The sequence below is a fragment of the Platalea leucorodia genome (genome assembly GCF_965183815.1).
Source record: "Platalea leucorodia genome assembly, chromosome: 1".
NCBI classification, from domain to species: domain Eukaryota; kingdom Metazoa; phylum Chordata; class Aves; order Pelecaniformes; family Threskiornithidae; genus Platalea; species Platalea leucorodia.
Genome location: NC_138823.1, coordinates 20,383,000 through 20,398,736, shown reverse-complemented (window position 1 = coordinate 20,398,736; position 15,737 = coordinate 20,383,000). Strand labels below are relative to the sequence as shown.

Sequence of the window (15,737 nt, the reverse complement as noted above, 5' to 3'; positions counted from 1 at the left end):
CTTTTTTTTTCTTTTTAAGAAAGTAAAGACTGCCAGTACAGACTACTTTTCCTATCTCACAAGCACAGTACAGGCTAATATAGATAAATTCATCTATTTCCCAAAACTGTAACTATATTCAAAAACTTTTTTACATAGACAAGTTTTTACAGCTCAGTTTTGAAAGGATTAAAGTGGACGAGTTGCTGAATTCACAAATGTGTTATGAAAATTAAGGCCAAGATCCTAAATTACTTTACAGAAGGGATACATAAACCGTATACTGGTCTCATTTAATTTTTCATCAAAACCTAGCCACCTGGTACAGATTAGGCAGCACTCAGCAATATTACATAGCAGTTGGGAACACAACGTGAAGAATACCACATCCACAGAGCCTGCACAGGGAATGGGTAGAAAGAGGCGGGACATCATTGCATGGACTGGGACAGGTCCAAGCACAGCCATGAGTGCTCCCCCTCCAGCCCAGACTGCCATGGAGTGACCTCACATGGATCTCAGGGTTATGTGTGACGTGAAAGCCAGCACCTGCTTTCTCACAACGCAGTGCATCCCAGTGACACACCACAGCACTGAGGGGGAGAGTGCTGTGCGTTTAACAGACACTTGATTATTCCAGGAAGCAAAGACAAGCTATTTCTCACTTCAGATTCTTAGGTTGACCTAATTCTGGTTAGGCTATGACACACACACACACACACCCACCCCCCACATAAATAAGAATTAGAGGTAACAGCAATGATTAATAATCCATATGGGTAATACTCCACATATGAGCATATGGAAAAATCGATACTGGCACAACTGCCAGACGCTGAAATAATGTGTAGAGATACCAGAGCACTCATTGGTTTTAACAGTTGTGCTTCTAGGCACAAACATGCAAACAGGGAATCTTGTTGCACATTAGCAGGTTGTAAATTTCCAAATAAAATGCAGTACTAAAAGTGAAAGGTTGTTTGTTTGTTTTTAATAGTACATCTGTTTTATTAAAATAGCAACACTTACATATTAAAGCATGTCTGGTGTGAGGTGTCTGGTCACCTGAAATTTGTGTGGGAACAAAAAGCATGACAAGAAGCCCACCCATATATAGTGCGTATACTGACTAGTACCTACATGAGGCACTGTTAAATTAATGCTTAATCCTTTTTATTTTCATATAATGGGAGTTTGTTTGTTAAAACTAGGAATATCTGCTTAAATCACCATTCTTTCCTAAATTTCCCTTCCAACTAAAGCAATAATAACAATAAAAATAGCAACAACAATAAAAACTAGGTTAATGCATCAACTATTTAATCTGCTGAATGTTACATATCTTGGAATGAGCTGGGATGTTCTTTAGCAAAGAAGTTTTATGATGATCCTGAGACATCTGTGAAAATATCATCATGTTCCACAACACATCATCTTAAAAACTGAATGTGAATTATGGCCTTCCTACAAAAGTGAATGTAAGCGTGCAAAAAAAACTCACTTGAACATCTGTTCATATCTGGCGTTCGGAGTCCGTAGTACCCTGATGGGCAGGAATGCAAGCATTCACCATATTGTCTCATTCCTTCTCGTCGTAAGAAGAAGAATAACTTGTGTTGGCATCTGATACACCCATTATCCTTTGAACAAGATAAACAGCCTTTGCAAATTGGATTTTGTCCATAGCTAGCTGCAAAATAAGAAGATAAATTACACTTTAAGATCATTTGGAAATTATTTTGGCTGGAGGTCCTCTTCCCTCTAAAGTATTACTTATCTACTACATGATTACAAGTAGTTTTGAAAGGAAGGTTCTGAAAGTGTACTCATTCTCATACATCTGCACTGGCAAGTGAATAAAAAGAAATGCAATCTCTATATTTTTAGTTGTATGAAGGGCAATTTAATGAATTTACACACTTTTTAAATAAAGGTACAAGCAAGCAGAGACCAAGCTATATCAAGTTCATCAGTGCAACATAAGTAAAACCCAGGTGCTGAATCCTAGTTTGAACCTGAGCACATAAGCACATAACAGCAGCAAAATATAAGAACATCAGCACCCTGATATATGCACCTGGAATGATACGTCCATGGAAATCTAGCAACCACACTAATGCAACTTCTGACTTGTGAAAAGAGCAATATTAAAGAATGCAATAGCAAAGAATGCTGTCTCATAGCTCTCAGGGTACTAGAACAGCTATCTTGCAGTCTCTTCTTGGTCCTTCTAATGAGAATGTCAAGATGATTATTTCCAAAAAAGAGTAGCAGTTTTAACTTCTAAGAGCCTTTTTCTACAAGTTTCTACCCAAAATGGGCTGAAAACCATATGCACAGATATTACCGAAGGAAGGCGTTTAGTGCAGATTACCATTTTAGGTCATCAGCTGCTGTGCCTTCAACTAATTCTATTATCTTTTTTTCTTTTTTTCTTAAAATTACTTGACGGATACTGCAACACAAACCTTAGCTGCATCACTCTTGGCCCGTACGAGCTTTTACTATCCTGCCTTTCTGCAGAGTCACAGAACACTCCCTGGTCCCCATAGGCTGTCAACTCCTTCTCAGGCACTGAGTCAGCACAGCAGGTTAGCAGAGGGAGGATGGCTAAAGACATTCCTGAAACCAGCATAGCTTAACAGGTCTGTTTTAAATATTAAATTGGCTACAGGACTTCACAGAAATTTGCCAGTTAAAACCTGGTTTACTGGAAACAAAAGAAAAATATTATGCAACACAAGGAAAGTGCCTTTGGGGTCTCAAGAGCTTTTTAATAGAGGCCACACTGAGGGCACCTGGCCAAAAAAGGGCAAGGACTATGTTTAATTGTTATATTTTTAAATATCTAAAAGTATCCACACCCTAACATAGTACTCTGGTACTTTTATCTTGGATGGATGGATAATTGAGGTTGCTCAATGGATGACTTCACCAGCAGAGCTGAGAAAAGAAAAAAGGAAAAGCCCACTACCCTCTAGAACCAGTAGCTGATAAGCTTTACTCTCACCTTCACACATCTGCACACCACATTCCCACTCCCTCTCTGCTCCCGTCCCCCACACATGCCTCCCCGAGTTCAGCACGACAGCATTCAACTCTGATCTTGTACAAAATAATCCTAGTGGGTGGCAGGCAGGACGAGAAGCCAAGCAATCTGGTGCGAAACAGCTCAGCCAGTGGGACACTTTGAGTGTTGGAGTCCTCTGGCACCAGGCTCACCTGGTGACATCCTCTTGATGGGAATAGCATCCTTGCCCCCTATGGTATATGTAAGATTCTTTGGCTCTCTGTTAACCCCTTTGTAATGACACACCCTACCAGACCAACTGCCTTATACTCCTAAACCAATTCCCATCTCCTGCTGCCTACAAGACCTCAGATATAACTTTTCCTACAGTTCATCTTGCAACTATTCTCATTCCCAATCCACGTCTTCAAAGACATATAAGAAGAGAAACAAACAGATGATGAGCTAGGCCTGGATGTATTCCTCATCTCACTGTCGGCAGGGATTGCCTATCTGTAACCACATCAAATAATATGTGACTCTGTACTCCAAAGCAATTGTTACTTAACACATGGTGGGCAATCCTGTAGACTTCTGAATCCCCTTTTAGTCTCCTTGCATCTCGCTGTCAGTAAATCTGTACCTGCACAGCTTGTTCAAGGTTCCTCAGAGAAGTTTGTACTTTAACAAAAGAATTAAAAGGAACAAAGCAAAAGTAAAGATGCAAGATGCCTGAATTTATTCACTACTCAAAGTGGTTTTTGGAGTTTGAATCAGCTTAAGTCAGAATCTCATACACAGCATGTTGTTTCTTCCCCAAATCAAGGATTTATTTTTTCTCTATGCCCCTCTTGAGCAGCTATGCAATACTGACATCAAATAACCCAGCTCCCCAGTTCACTCCAGGCTTCAGCCTTGACTGTCCACCCTGTGTAGCTGTCACTCCAGCCCTATGCTCCTCTCTGGAGAGAATTAACTCCTTCCAAAACATAACCCATATATGCCCCTGGGGAGAGTCTGCTCCAAGGAATCCTCCAAGTCAGCAACATGAACAAGACTGCACCACTCTGCCACATAGTCCTCGTACCCTTTACTAGCACTCTGGAGCAGGACTCGCCCCTTACACTTGGGTTCTCCTTTCATTAGCCATACCCCTTACACTCACACCACCCAACATATAATGGTTGTCATAAAAACCCACAATCCAAGCATGCTGTGCAATCCTTGCATTATTTCAGAAACTTTAAACAGAAGAATATACATGATTATGACTTAGGGCCAGGCCAATTGCTAAACAGCATGGGTATAGCTAAAGGCTACTATTCTCAATAGTCTGGTTGGGGGAGCAGGGATTACGGTCTTGAGCAGATGCATTTGTAGTGTCCATGTCGGTCTCATATCCACCTTCCCTCATTGACCCCCATTAAAATTCAGACCTCTCAGCTACAAAATGTCTCTCAGTTTGACTCTACTGTCCAGCTTTCCTTTATGTATGACCATCCACATGTTACCCTCCTCAAGTACCTCTTTTTTCTATTTCTGGGAAGATATCTTTGTTGATAACCTTTTGTTCTGCAGACAAATTTAATTATGCTGACTTCCCTGGGCTCTGTCCTAACATACTCTCACATGAAAAGGAGATAACCACATAAAATGATCCTCTATTATCCCATGCTATCATTTTTTTAGGAGATGGACAGCACATCTTTCACAGCTTAAAGTCAACACAAGATATATGAGAGAGTTAAATAATATAGTAATTTTGTAAGTTGTATATATTTATCCCAAAATTTTAACTTGTGCGTAGGTTCCGCAAACCATGACATCTAGACTCTCCTTCTTTGTCTCCTGAGCAGCCTTAACAAATGATTTGTAACTTCTATGCCCGTATTTTTTTCTGTCTTATAGGAATGCCATGAGATTCAGTTCATCAAAAGTTGTAAACTGCTCTGAAATCCTCAGATGTGAGGTATCATAGATGTGACACGTGTATTATTACTTAAATGAATGATTATTAAACTCACACATTGAATTTGGATAACAGAGTTCAAGACCGTCACATAGTTAATGGTCACATAGTGATAACTTTCCCTATTGCTCTCCTAGTTACTAAGTTATAATAAACACCTAAAAATGCATCAGATATTTTTCTTTTCTTTCTTTACCACATTAGGAAAAAAAAAAATCACAGAAGAATTATACAATGGTAAGGGGAGAGAATATGATTTGTATGCTGTGATACAGAGAGTAAACTTTATGAAAGAACCTGAAAACTTCCCACTGTGTTGCTTAGGCACCAAACTGAATAATTTCCAGGTATTTAGCATACAGTAAGTTATTGTGAAGTGTATATCAGAATCAGCATTCTTCCACTTTGTTGTTGCTTATATTCTTTTCCGAACTTCACAGGAAGCATACTGACTTCTGCAACCTCTCTGTCAGTTCAACTTGGTCCAAAGCAGGGAAAATCATGATATGCTCTACTACTAAACTACTTGGACACTGAACATACACTTTAACAAATCGAATACTGTAGCACTGGTTTTGGTGTCACATAGGCACGCAGTCTTGAAGATACCAACTTAACTTTCTCTCTTTGCCCAGATGTACACAGGCTATAATTAAATCCTACAAAATTGCCCCTGCCCCAAAGTCTTCCCTTTCCATCTTGGTTTCTTAGTACAGCAAATACAATGTATTCTTATCACATACAGCATTTTCAACTCTCTCATAATTGCTCTTTGAAGGAGGAAGCGAACGCCTCTGTGTTGAGCAGAAACATCTATACACTTCCTTTTGAATTTCTTCATAACCTCTTCCTTTTCCTTCTGTATTAGATGGCAAGAAAAAATAACAAGCTTACAAAACATGGTCAATCACATTCCAAGTTACCAGCTGCGTGATACACAATGTAAAACATCACACTACTCTCAGTTCTCAGATCTCTATTTTGACCCTGCCTACAACACTCTCCTCAACTCTGTGTGCCAGGCAGGCAGGTTTCCTCCAGCCAAATCCCTCACGGAAACACTCCTTCCACAAGGCCCCCAAATGTTAACCAGTGTCAGAGCGCTGCTGTCGTCACATCATAAAACCGAAAATGCACACATGCTCTAAGTTAGCACCATCCTCTGGGTCTCAAGCACATGATTGCCCTGGCTGTCTGTTCAGATTGTAAGGTCCTTGCAGCAGGAGCAATGTTTTGTACAGACACATAAGTATGTACCCGGGTGTGAACACCGCACATAAACACAAACACACACCTTTATACAGAAACCACATCTTCTATTCCTTCTGCTTGCTCCTGCTGCAACGATACTCTAGAGCATCTCTAAAGAAAAAAAATCCAGACTTGATTCCCTATGTTGCTTTTTTATTTTAAATCTGGGATTAAATTTGCCAAGTTTGAAAAGGTTACTTGAGAACACAGACTAGTACCCAAACACTGAATGAAATACTTCTAAACGCTAAGGGTGTTCAAAGTTTCATGGTTTGGATCCATATCAAGTAAAATCAAACGTCAGCTAATTACTTTAACTCTTGTCTGGATCAAATGTATTTAAGCCATATTGCTGAAGCAGTTTTAAGTGAATTGTTATGACTATTTGAAATCACAACTGAATCAACAGTACAAAATGAGTCTAGCCTGTTCTCCACAAGAATACAAGTTGTTCTGTAAGCAAGAGAACTAAGAGCATTTGATTTCCTATGATCTTACTGTCCTGCAGCCCATACCACAACAACTGCTACTAATTTGTGCCTTTCTTGTATACCCACTTGTTAGGTGTCACAAACCTCTTTTGAACCTGGTGCTTCAGCTCACCACAAGAACCTGGTATTTTTACTCTTCTGTAAAAACCAGGCTGAAATGGACAAATGAGTCCAAAACCAATTGGAGAAAGAGGAGAGCCTGGCAGAGAAACAAGCAATAGAAAAAGTCATTACCTGAACATCATTTCTTTAGAGGGCCAGGCTAACATGCTCATTGTCTTCCTAATATCACTCGCTGCCTGGTCATTGTGTCACTATTTGGCAGTCTTTGGTCTTTTGGACTCTTTGAAGTCAGAAACTGGGCTTACTGGTACAATGGCCAGCTTAATGGCACTCCTGCCCTAACTGGGATTGCAGCCACATAAATGCTGGTAATTGGATTTTAGTTCAGATCTAGCAGGAATGTCTCCAAGACACTTATCACTGCAAACATGAGGTGTGCAGATGGGACTCAGAGGAGGGAAGCGACTAAAAGACCACTACAAGCTGCACTTATTGCAGAAAGAGTAGATTTCATAACCCTGAATTCAATTAATGCTATAAAGATATCTCATACATATCTCAATAAAACCAAGTAAAATACACTCATGCTTGGCATATGTCTTCAGGGTACCAGAGAACAGAACAAAGAATACAGCCTTACAGGTACACCAATATTGTATAGTATATCAATGTACTAACACTGTAAGACTGCAAGGTCATTATAGTTAAAAACCATCTGATGGGCTATGCACAGAAGCTGGCCAAGAAAAACACCTATTTTTCATTAGAGCTGTGTAAGTTTTGGGCAGAAAACTTCAATAACCAAAAAAAAAAAAAAAAAAAAAAAAAGGGGAAAAAAAAAGACTAGCCTGACTCTAGTCATTTTCTTAAATTAAAATAATTAAGAGATGCAAGGTCAAAGGGGATTTTTGTGACCAATTAGCCCAATGCCCTGTACAAAGAAGCCACAGAACTTGTGCTTTACTAAAACATATCATTTAAGAAACCATTCAATCTTGATTTTTAAATTGTCAGCGGTAAGGAAACCACCACAACCTTTGTTAAGATATCATAGGGGCTAATCACTCTCACTGTTGAAAATCTGCAGTGGAATTTTGAACTTCAAATAGCAACCACTGAAACTTTTTATATCTTTGCCTGCCAGATTGTTAACAGTTTTTCAGTGTTTTTTCCCCAATGCAGACACTCTGATCAGGTCAAGTCTTAGCCTTCTCATGGGTAAGATAAACAGAGCAAGATTCCAGAATGTCTCACCGCAAGGCAAAATATCCAGTCCTTTGATCAATCCCTTACCATTTTATCAACAGTCTTACGGACACCAAAAAAGAGCTCAGCAATGGAAAAGCGATTGTACCAGTGCCAAATACAGAAGTGATATAACTTCTCTACTATTCCTAGATATTATTCTCCTGAAACATTCATGTGTTATGTAAATTTTTTTGACCACAAAGATACTGCTTCCCAACTACGACGCTGCTCTGGGTAGGAAGCAGCCATTTTCTGAAGTTACGCAGGAGATCACCCCGTGCTATCTTTCTCAGGACACTGGTCCTTAACCACTTAACCATCATTTTCTCTGAAGTTGTCCACAACTCAGAAAACCCACGTGTTCCCCACTCTTCCTCTGAAGACAGACTAACTGTAGAGTGGCATTTCACTTCAATGAGTTTGGTGTAAATCTCACCAAATTCATGCTCATAAGTGAAGAATTTTACCTGCTTATTATAAAACCATTTCTTCAGGTCCTTTGGAGGTCCTAATTATATTTTCAATACCCTAATTTTATGCTTAAACTACTCCTACTTATCAGCTCATTTCATTCTCTCATTATTGATATAATTGATATATATATATATATTGATATAATGTCCTTCTGATTATTCTAGTCTAGGCCTCAGAAGACTTGTCTTCATTCCATCTATATTCAAAAGAGAGTGGACTTTTATTCCACTTCAAAATCAAAATATTTTACTTTTGCTACATGGCTATCCAGCTGAATACTTTCAGAATTTTCTGTACTGTTTGCCCTGCCACCATGGTAGGGAGAATCACTGTGAAGATCAGTTAGATATCCTTAAGCACTCTGGTAAGTCTCAAGAAATCACCTACATGTTGAGATATTCTGCAATATTTAGTGACTATAGGCATTATCAGCATTGCATACTGACTACCAAATTCAGAAGCCTACTTTATCAATAAAATGACATGTATGTTGGTTTCAGGATGCCTTGGTTGCTTAGATAGTTTGAGAACATTACTGACTTTCTTTCCAGCGGTGCTGAACTGCCAGTCACAGAGGTATCTCAGCCATCTTTCTTCATTCAACCATCTGGAGCCTTTAAAGGCATCTCTCATAGTTTAATTTCTGGGTACCTGCTGTCAACTGGAAACGTTTAACTCCCTTTGCCCTCTTCTGTCTGCTGTTCACAGCCTACCAGTCCTCACCTGCCTTCAACTCTACCGAATGCTGCTTCCTCCTTCTACTTCTGATGTGAATCCTCCTCCACAATTTCTCTCTGTTCAGTTCCCTGGGGGATAGTTCCTCTCTCCCTGAAAACGGAGCAGCAATGCTTCCTCAGTCTGGTTGCTCAGACCTCTTCCATTTCCCCTGTGTTCCCCAGTAACGGTACTTGTCCTTCCAATCCAGAAATCCAGCACTATCAACAATTTACATTTTATGCACAGGAAGTCCTTTCTGGCTACTGGATGGAAAAAAAAATATGGAACATCTGTTGCAGGTCACAAACACGACTCCATCACGTGCCAGCCTAAAAATCAAGTACAGAAATAGACACAGAGAGGAAAGTGACTCACTCCCTGTTCAAATGTCCTAGGAAATATTAGCTTTTATTGCTGTTTGCTGTTCATAGATTCACGAGTTTTATCGTAGGTCTTCTGTCACTAACAGAGTAACTCAACACACACACTTGAAACACTGGGGATAAAAGGTCCAAGCATCACAGCCACAAAGTGCGCACAGAGACAAAAAAGGTAAAATAAACTAAACTAAAAAAAAAAAGCCCTCTTCCCTGTATGTTCATGCATACAGGCCAGATACATAGCCTGTTCAGAAAAAAACCCAACAACCAAGCCTTACCAACCCACTGGTTCACAAATACCACTCACAGGTCATCTGTCTTGAAGCCTAGCCCCCCCGATACTTACGTTTGGCATTGTCTTACATGATGCACATTCATGTGCACATTGCCAATCTCATCCCTGAGTTTTAATTTATAAGCCAGTCTACTTCAGCTATAGTAAGAAATTGCATTACACCAACTAATAGACCAGCCATTCCTTTAATCCATTCAAGTTGTTAATGTGTAAAGTGGCTGCTTCAGTTATTATCACACTGAGAAGAGTCCGTCCAAGATGACCTCTGTTTCATCTGCTTATGCGTTGGTAGAATGATGCTTTATAGGAACCCTGTAGTCCAGCAGTACCAAAACATGGCCAATAGATGCCCATTGCTGTACTGTTTGCACAGCTGTAGGAAGTTCTGTCTACTCCAAATCTCAGAGTTCTTTATCTTATCTGGCATCTTCAGTCTCTGTAAAAGTATCCATGATATAAGCTTTAAATAAACTTCCATCAGGTAGTTTTATGATTTAGGACACTTTATAAGCCCCAGATAATTTGACTAAATGCCAGTAGTTTCATGTATAGTAACCTCAAAAAAATCCAACCATAAAACCCAAGGGGATTTTTAACATGCAATACCTTTGAAGCATAACTTGTCTTCCAATTTCTCTTATTTAGAATTTACATTAATTACACTATCAGCCTTCTACAGGTCTATAGAGTAAAATGCAGAAATCCCCCAAAGCCACTACTTAAAAAGAAGAAAATAATCATATCTGAGATTCTAGGTTGTTCCCCAAACCCCAGCAATTCAGACAGGTATGCAAAGCACCACAAGTCATTACCTTTGACAACAGTACAGATTAATTATATCTGATGAAAAATGCATAAATCCGTCAATGGGACAGAGATCAGACCCCCCCAGTTTGCTCTACCCCTAGGATCTACCCCAACGTCTGGCTCTCTCCAGCATGCCCTTTGTGCAGTGGCAGGGCTCTTTTGCCTTAGCAGCACAGTGGGCTAGTTTCAATGAAGGGATGTCTACAGCTCCCTTCCCACCAGGCCACCACTCTATCACTCACCAGTGAAGCTCTCCTGCAGACAACGAAGTGCCAAAGAGTGTGAACACTGAGCAGCCTAGGTGCTCAGCATGGGGAGCTCTGTGCCTGCACAGAGCTGACCTTAAACTATCTACAGCAGGAATCGGGAATTTTCAAAACCAAGTGCTGTGTCCTCCCAAACAGGCTTTTGAAAAATCACATTCCTCAGCTAAGGCTTTATCTCTTTTTCACTTATACCTCCTATCTCTCACCTACACCTGAGGTCCAGGAGCTCCTTCTAGGCCTTGTATGTAGGAAGAGAGAGGCAGGGAAAACAGCAAGTGACAACTCCCACATTCCCTAGCTTATTTCGAGTGGAAATTTTATTTGCCTTTCATTGAAAATAAATCACATTGGGAAGCATGAACAGATGCTCAAACAGAGGCTGGTAGTTCCCCTTCTAATACAGAAGAAATAGTCATACTCCTTCCAGAGACTTACTATACCTTGGATCAACTCTCTATATGTGGTGTTAATGTGGAAGCTGTGAAGAGAAACAAAACTAAAATACAAACACTCCTTTACTTTCCTCATATCACCACGCCGGTGGGGAGATCTGGTCAGTGGGAGTCCACAAGGCAGTGTATTTCTACCTCTCAGGTGGTTAAAAGTCACTTAGACACCAGTCTCAGACCTTTCCATTTCTGGTTCCCATGCTACAGTCATCCAGAAACGCACAGGCTGTAACAGCCTATTTCTTAATTACAAAATTGCACAGAAATGCACAGGAATGCATTTTCCCCATGTACATATTCTGTGTGCCACTATCTGATGGCACATTAAACAGCAAACTTTATCCAGCATATTGCTGCTGCAAATCAACATCTGGGACACAAATTCTATTGCAACAAAGTCCCAGGCATTTAAACAGATTCATTTTTTTTCCAAGTCTTGTAATATCTAGAATATTTCAGCTAGCTGCTGTGAATAAGATTCATCTCTAGCATGCAGGTGAATAAACATAGATTTAATTTTTTCCCCTTTGATGGCATGTTTACTTTGTCTTCTATTGTAAGTTATAACTTTTCCAAGCACTGAAAACTGCAGGGATCCAACGTAGAGGCGTTCCAACAAAAACACAGTTCCAAACCCAGATCCACCCAAACCGCTGAAGACAAAACATTGTTGGAAGCACTAAAGCTAAAGACATGAAGATCCAGAACGCTCTGCTTAAGACACAAAGTACAATGACATACAACAAGATTTTATGTATGATGCATATTTCACACTTTTACTGAACAATTCCTAAAAAGGTAGAAAAGATTGAGGAATAGAAAAAAAAGTATTTAGAGAAGGAGGTCAAGCCTTTCTTTTCACTTCCTGGAAGATTAAATTCAACGTATTTTACAAGTGATAGATATCAAATCCGGACTCTGAAGCTAGATAATCCATACAGCAATTCCAACAGAAATAAACAAAGGCAAAGATTATATGGTTATTTTCATTGTTATATTAGGCACCACTAAACTAATGACTATATGCTTAACTGTTGTTTACTATCACATTTTTATTGTACAACAGGTACTGGCATGTAAAGGAAATACGAAACAAATAAATATTTGACTGTGATTGTTAATCTGTAACAGTGAAGAATATGCCTTATTTTCTCCAGTTTATATAGCAGTGAACACACTGGTTAGTGTTTCATAAATACCAAACTTCTGAAATGTTGAACAACATGAAAATAGAGCTGCTTCTTTTTTCTTAAAAAATAGAATAATATTAAATTGAAAGGTACAGAAAGTGGTACCCTCTAAGAATGAAGAAATGTAAGGTTTAGATAGTTGGGAATAGTTTGGAAGATTGAATGGCCTCAGAGATAAGAAGCTGAGTAGGAAACTTTAAAATGCACGTAAGGTTATATTCACAGTATCATGAGTTTTGCAGAAGAAATGTTGTACAGGTTCTTACATTGAGCAGAAGTCAATTCCGCATAAAGCTTCAGTGGGGATCTGTGCAATCAGATTTGACAGATGTCCAAGCCTGATGGAGGCAACCAGGGTTGCAGGTTAGGCATTAGGTTGAGAATGAAACTTGGACCACACAGTCTCCCCACAGCATTCTCCTAGAGAAGCTGGCTGCACACGGCTTGGATGGGTTAAAAACTGGCTGGACGGCCGAGCCCAGAGAGTGGTGGTAAATGGAGTCAAATCCAGTTGGCGACCGGTCACAAGTGGTGTTCCCCAGGGCTCAGTGTTGGGGCCAGTCCTGTTCAATATCTTCATTGATGATCTGGATGAGGGGGCGAGTGCACCCTCAGTAAGTTTGCAGATGACACCAAGTTGGGTGGAAGTGTCGATCTGCTGGAGGGTAGGAAGGCCCTGCAGAGGGACCTGGACAGGCTGGATCGATGGGACGAGGCCAACTGCATGAGATTCAACAAGGCTAAGTGCCAAGTCCTGCACTTGCGTCACAACAACCCCATGCAAGGCTACAGGCTAGGGGAGGAGTGGCTGGAGAGCTGCCTGGCGGAAAAGGACCTGGGGGTGTTGGTTGACAGCCACCTGAACATGAGCCAGCAGTGTGCTCAGGTGGCCAAGAGGGCCAATGGCATCCTGACTTGTATCAGGAATAATGTGGGCAGCAGGACCAGGGAGGTGACAGTGCCCCTGTATGCGGCACTGGTGAGGCCGTACCTCGAGTACTGTGTTCAGTTTTGGGCCCCTCACTACAGGAAGGGCATTGAGGTGCTGGAGCATGTCCAAAGAAGGGCAACAAAGCTGGTGAAGGGTCTGGAGCACAAGTCTTATGAGGAGCAGCTGAGGGAGCTGGGGCTGTTCAGTCTGGAGAAGAGGAGGCTGAGGGAAGACCTTATTGCTCTCTACAACTACCTGAAAGGAGGTTGTAGTGAGGTGGGGGTCAGCCTCTTCTCCCTAGTAACAAGTGATAGGATGAGAGGAAACGGCCTCAAGCTGCACCAGGGGAGGTTTAGGTTAGATATTAGGAAAAGCTTCTTCACCAAAAGGGTAGTCAGGCATTGGAACAGGCTGCCCAGGGAAGTGGTTGAGTCTCCATCCCTGGAGGTATTTAAAGAACGGATAGATATGGTGCTCAAAGACATGGTATAGATGGACTTGGCAGTGATAGGTTAACGGTTGGACTCTATGATCTTAAGGGTCTTTTCCAACCTTGACGATTCTATGATTCTATGAAAACCAAGATGTAAATAGCAAATAACGTAAGTTAAAAAATTGAGATAATTGACAAATAACCTAAAGGGATCAAAAAAAAAACAACCAAAAAAAATCAACCCCACCCCTCTAAACCCTCAAATCCCAAAACTCAAACTCAACAGGGAATAGAGACCAGAATAACAAACCATATTTCTAACACTTAAAATAACAGACAGAGAAAGCAAAAGAGCCTAAAAGTTACATCTCATGTTTGGAATAAAGCAGGATGTATCCACCCAATGTGATAACACATCTGTAATCAAAAGTTTGCCAACCATACAAAAGGAAATTATGTAAGACCATTTGCCAAGGAGAAAAAAAAAAAAATTAAGCAACTATCACTGCCAGTCAATTGCTAAATGCATTAACTTAATGTTTCCCTCTCGAATTTTTTTTTTTAACAAATGCTTGAAGACTGAGGAAAGCTCAACAGCTCAGAGGACAGCCTATGTACCAAATGGGGAACTACAGACCAATTCACCTGACATCAATTTCAGAGGAAAAAAAATTGAGTCTTTAAGAAAGTGTTGCATCATTGAGAAGTAGAGACTAAATATACATACATACATATGTAATGGATAGATAGAATAAGCAAGGGTTTAGATCAAAATAAACTGTTACTTTCTACGAGCATGGAAGAAAAGAAAACTGTTGGTGAGTTATACTTTGATTTCTTCAAGTCATCTGACTTAGTACAACATGACATTTTGATTTTAAAACCCAGCTCACCGACTGATCTATAAACGTACACTGTATTAAGAAAGAATCAATGCTTACCAAAAAAAGCTCCAAAGAATATACAAAATCTTTGCTGGCACAGTCTCCAGATGACAAAAGTTGATGGGGTAACAAATAATCAGAACTAACCATTACTGGTACAGAGTCACCTCAAGTCTCGACTAAACATTTACAACCTAAAAAGTGCAGTTGAACAAAGGTAAATACCAACTACCCAGGGGAAGGGAGGGAGGGCGTCCATCTTGCTGATGATGATTGGAAGCTGCAGTTAGGCTTGAACTAAAACTGGATGTGTCCACCATGTAATTAAGTACTGGAACATGCTACCTGTAAGATGGAGGCAGGGGGAGAAGGGAATGGGAAGAGGTTTGGACTGGCTTGAAGCCTTTGTTAAGGACACTACCTCTCTCTTCAGAAGTTATATGCTTTCATGGCACTTCTGGGATAAAGTATTTGGTTCTTGCCCCTAGAGATGTCATATAAGCACTTCAGAATATGTGAATTGTGACTGTTTGTCACAGTTTGGATCATCAATGTGCTTTTATATCAGGAATCCAAATCACCCCCTATAGACCGAGCTTTGCTCTACATGACAGAGCAGTCCTGGAGCTGCGTTTCCTTCAAACTCACCTGAACTGGAAAATATGCCCCAAGTGTACACCTAACATTCTTCAGCAAGTAGTATGCATCCAGTTCACAGGACCAGATTAGAGCTAGCTCAAAGTAAAACCCTGAAATGTGTAAAGCATGGGCACCAGCTCTCCAGAACTACTTGTTCAATTCTACAAATGCACCCCACTGGACCTCATTTCTTGCTATTGTAGACACAGCCAGTGAGTCTCTCCTGATCCCAGGTACAACACAAATGCCCAGACTGCCCTC

At 40.4% G+C, this 15,737-nt stretch overlaps 1 protein-coding gene across 2 annotated transcripts in view; it reads right to left on the bottom strand.

Moving 5' to 3' along the window:
• The window catches only part of RSPO2 (R-spondin 2), a gene marked incomplete at both ends in the record, with an annotated part of 113,352 nt that overhangs the window by 55,753 nt on the left and 41,862 nt on the right, over nucleotides 1–15,737 (bottom strand). For both annotated transcript variants that reach the window (XM_082310222.1, XM_082310223.1), the window contains one exon: nucleotides 1,481–1,669. In XM_082310222.1, coding sequence (XP_082166348.1) covers nucleotides 1,481–1,669 — 189 coding nt within the window. The remainder of the gene's footprint in view (nucleotides 1–1,480; nucleotides 1,670–15,737) is intronic.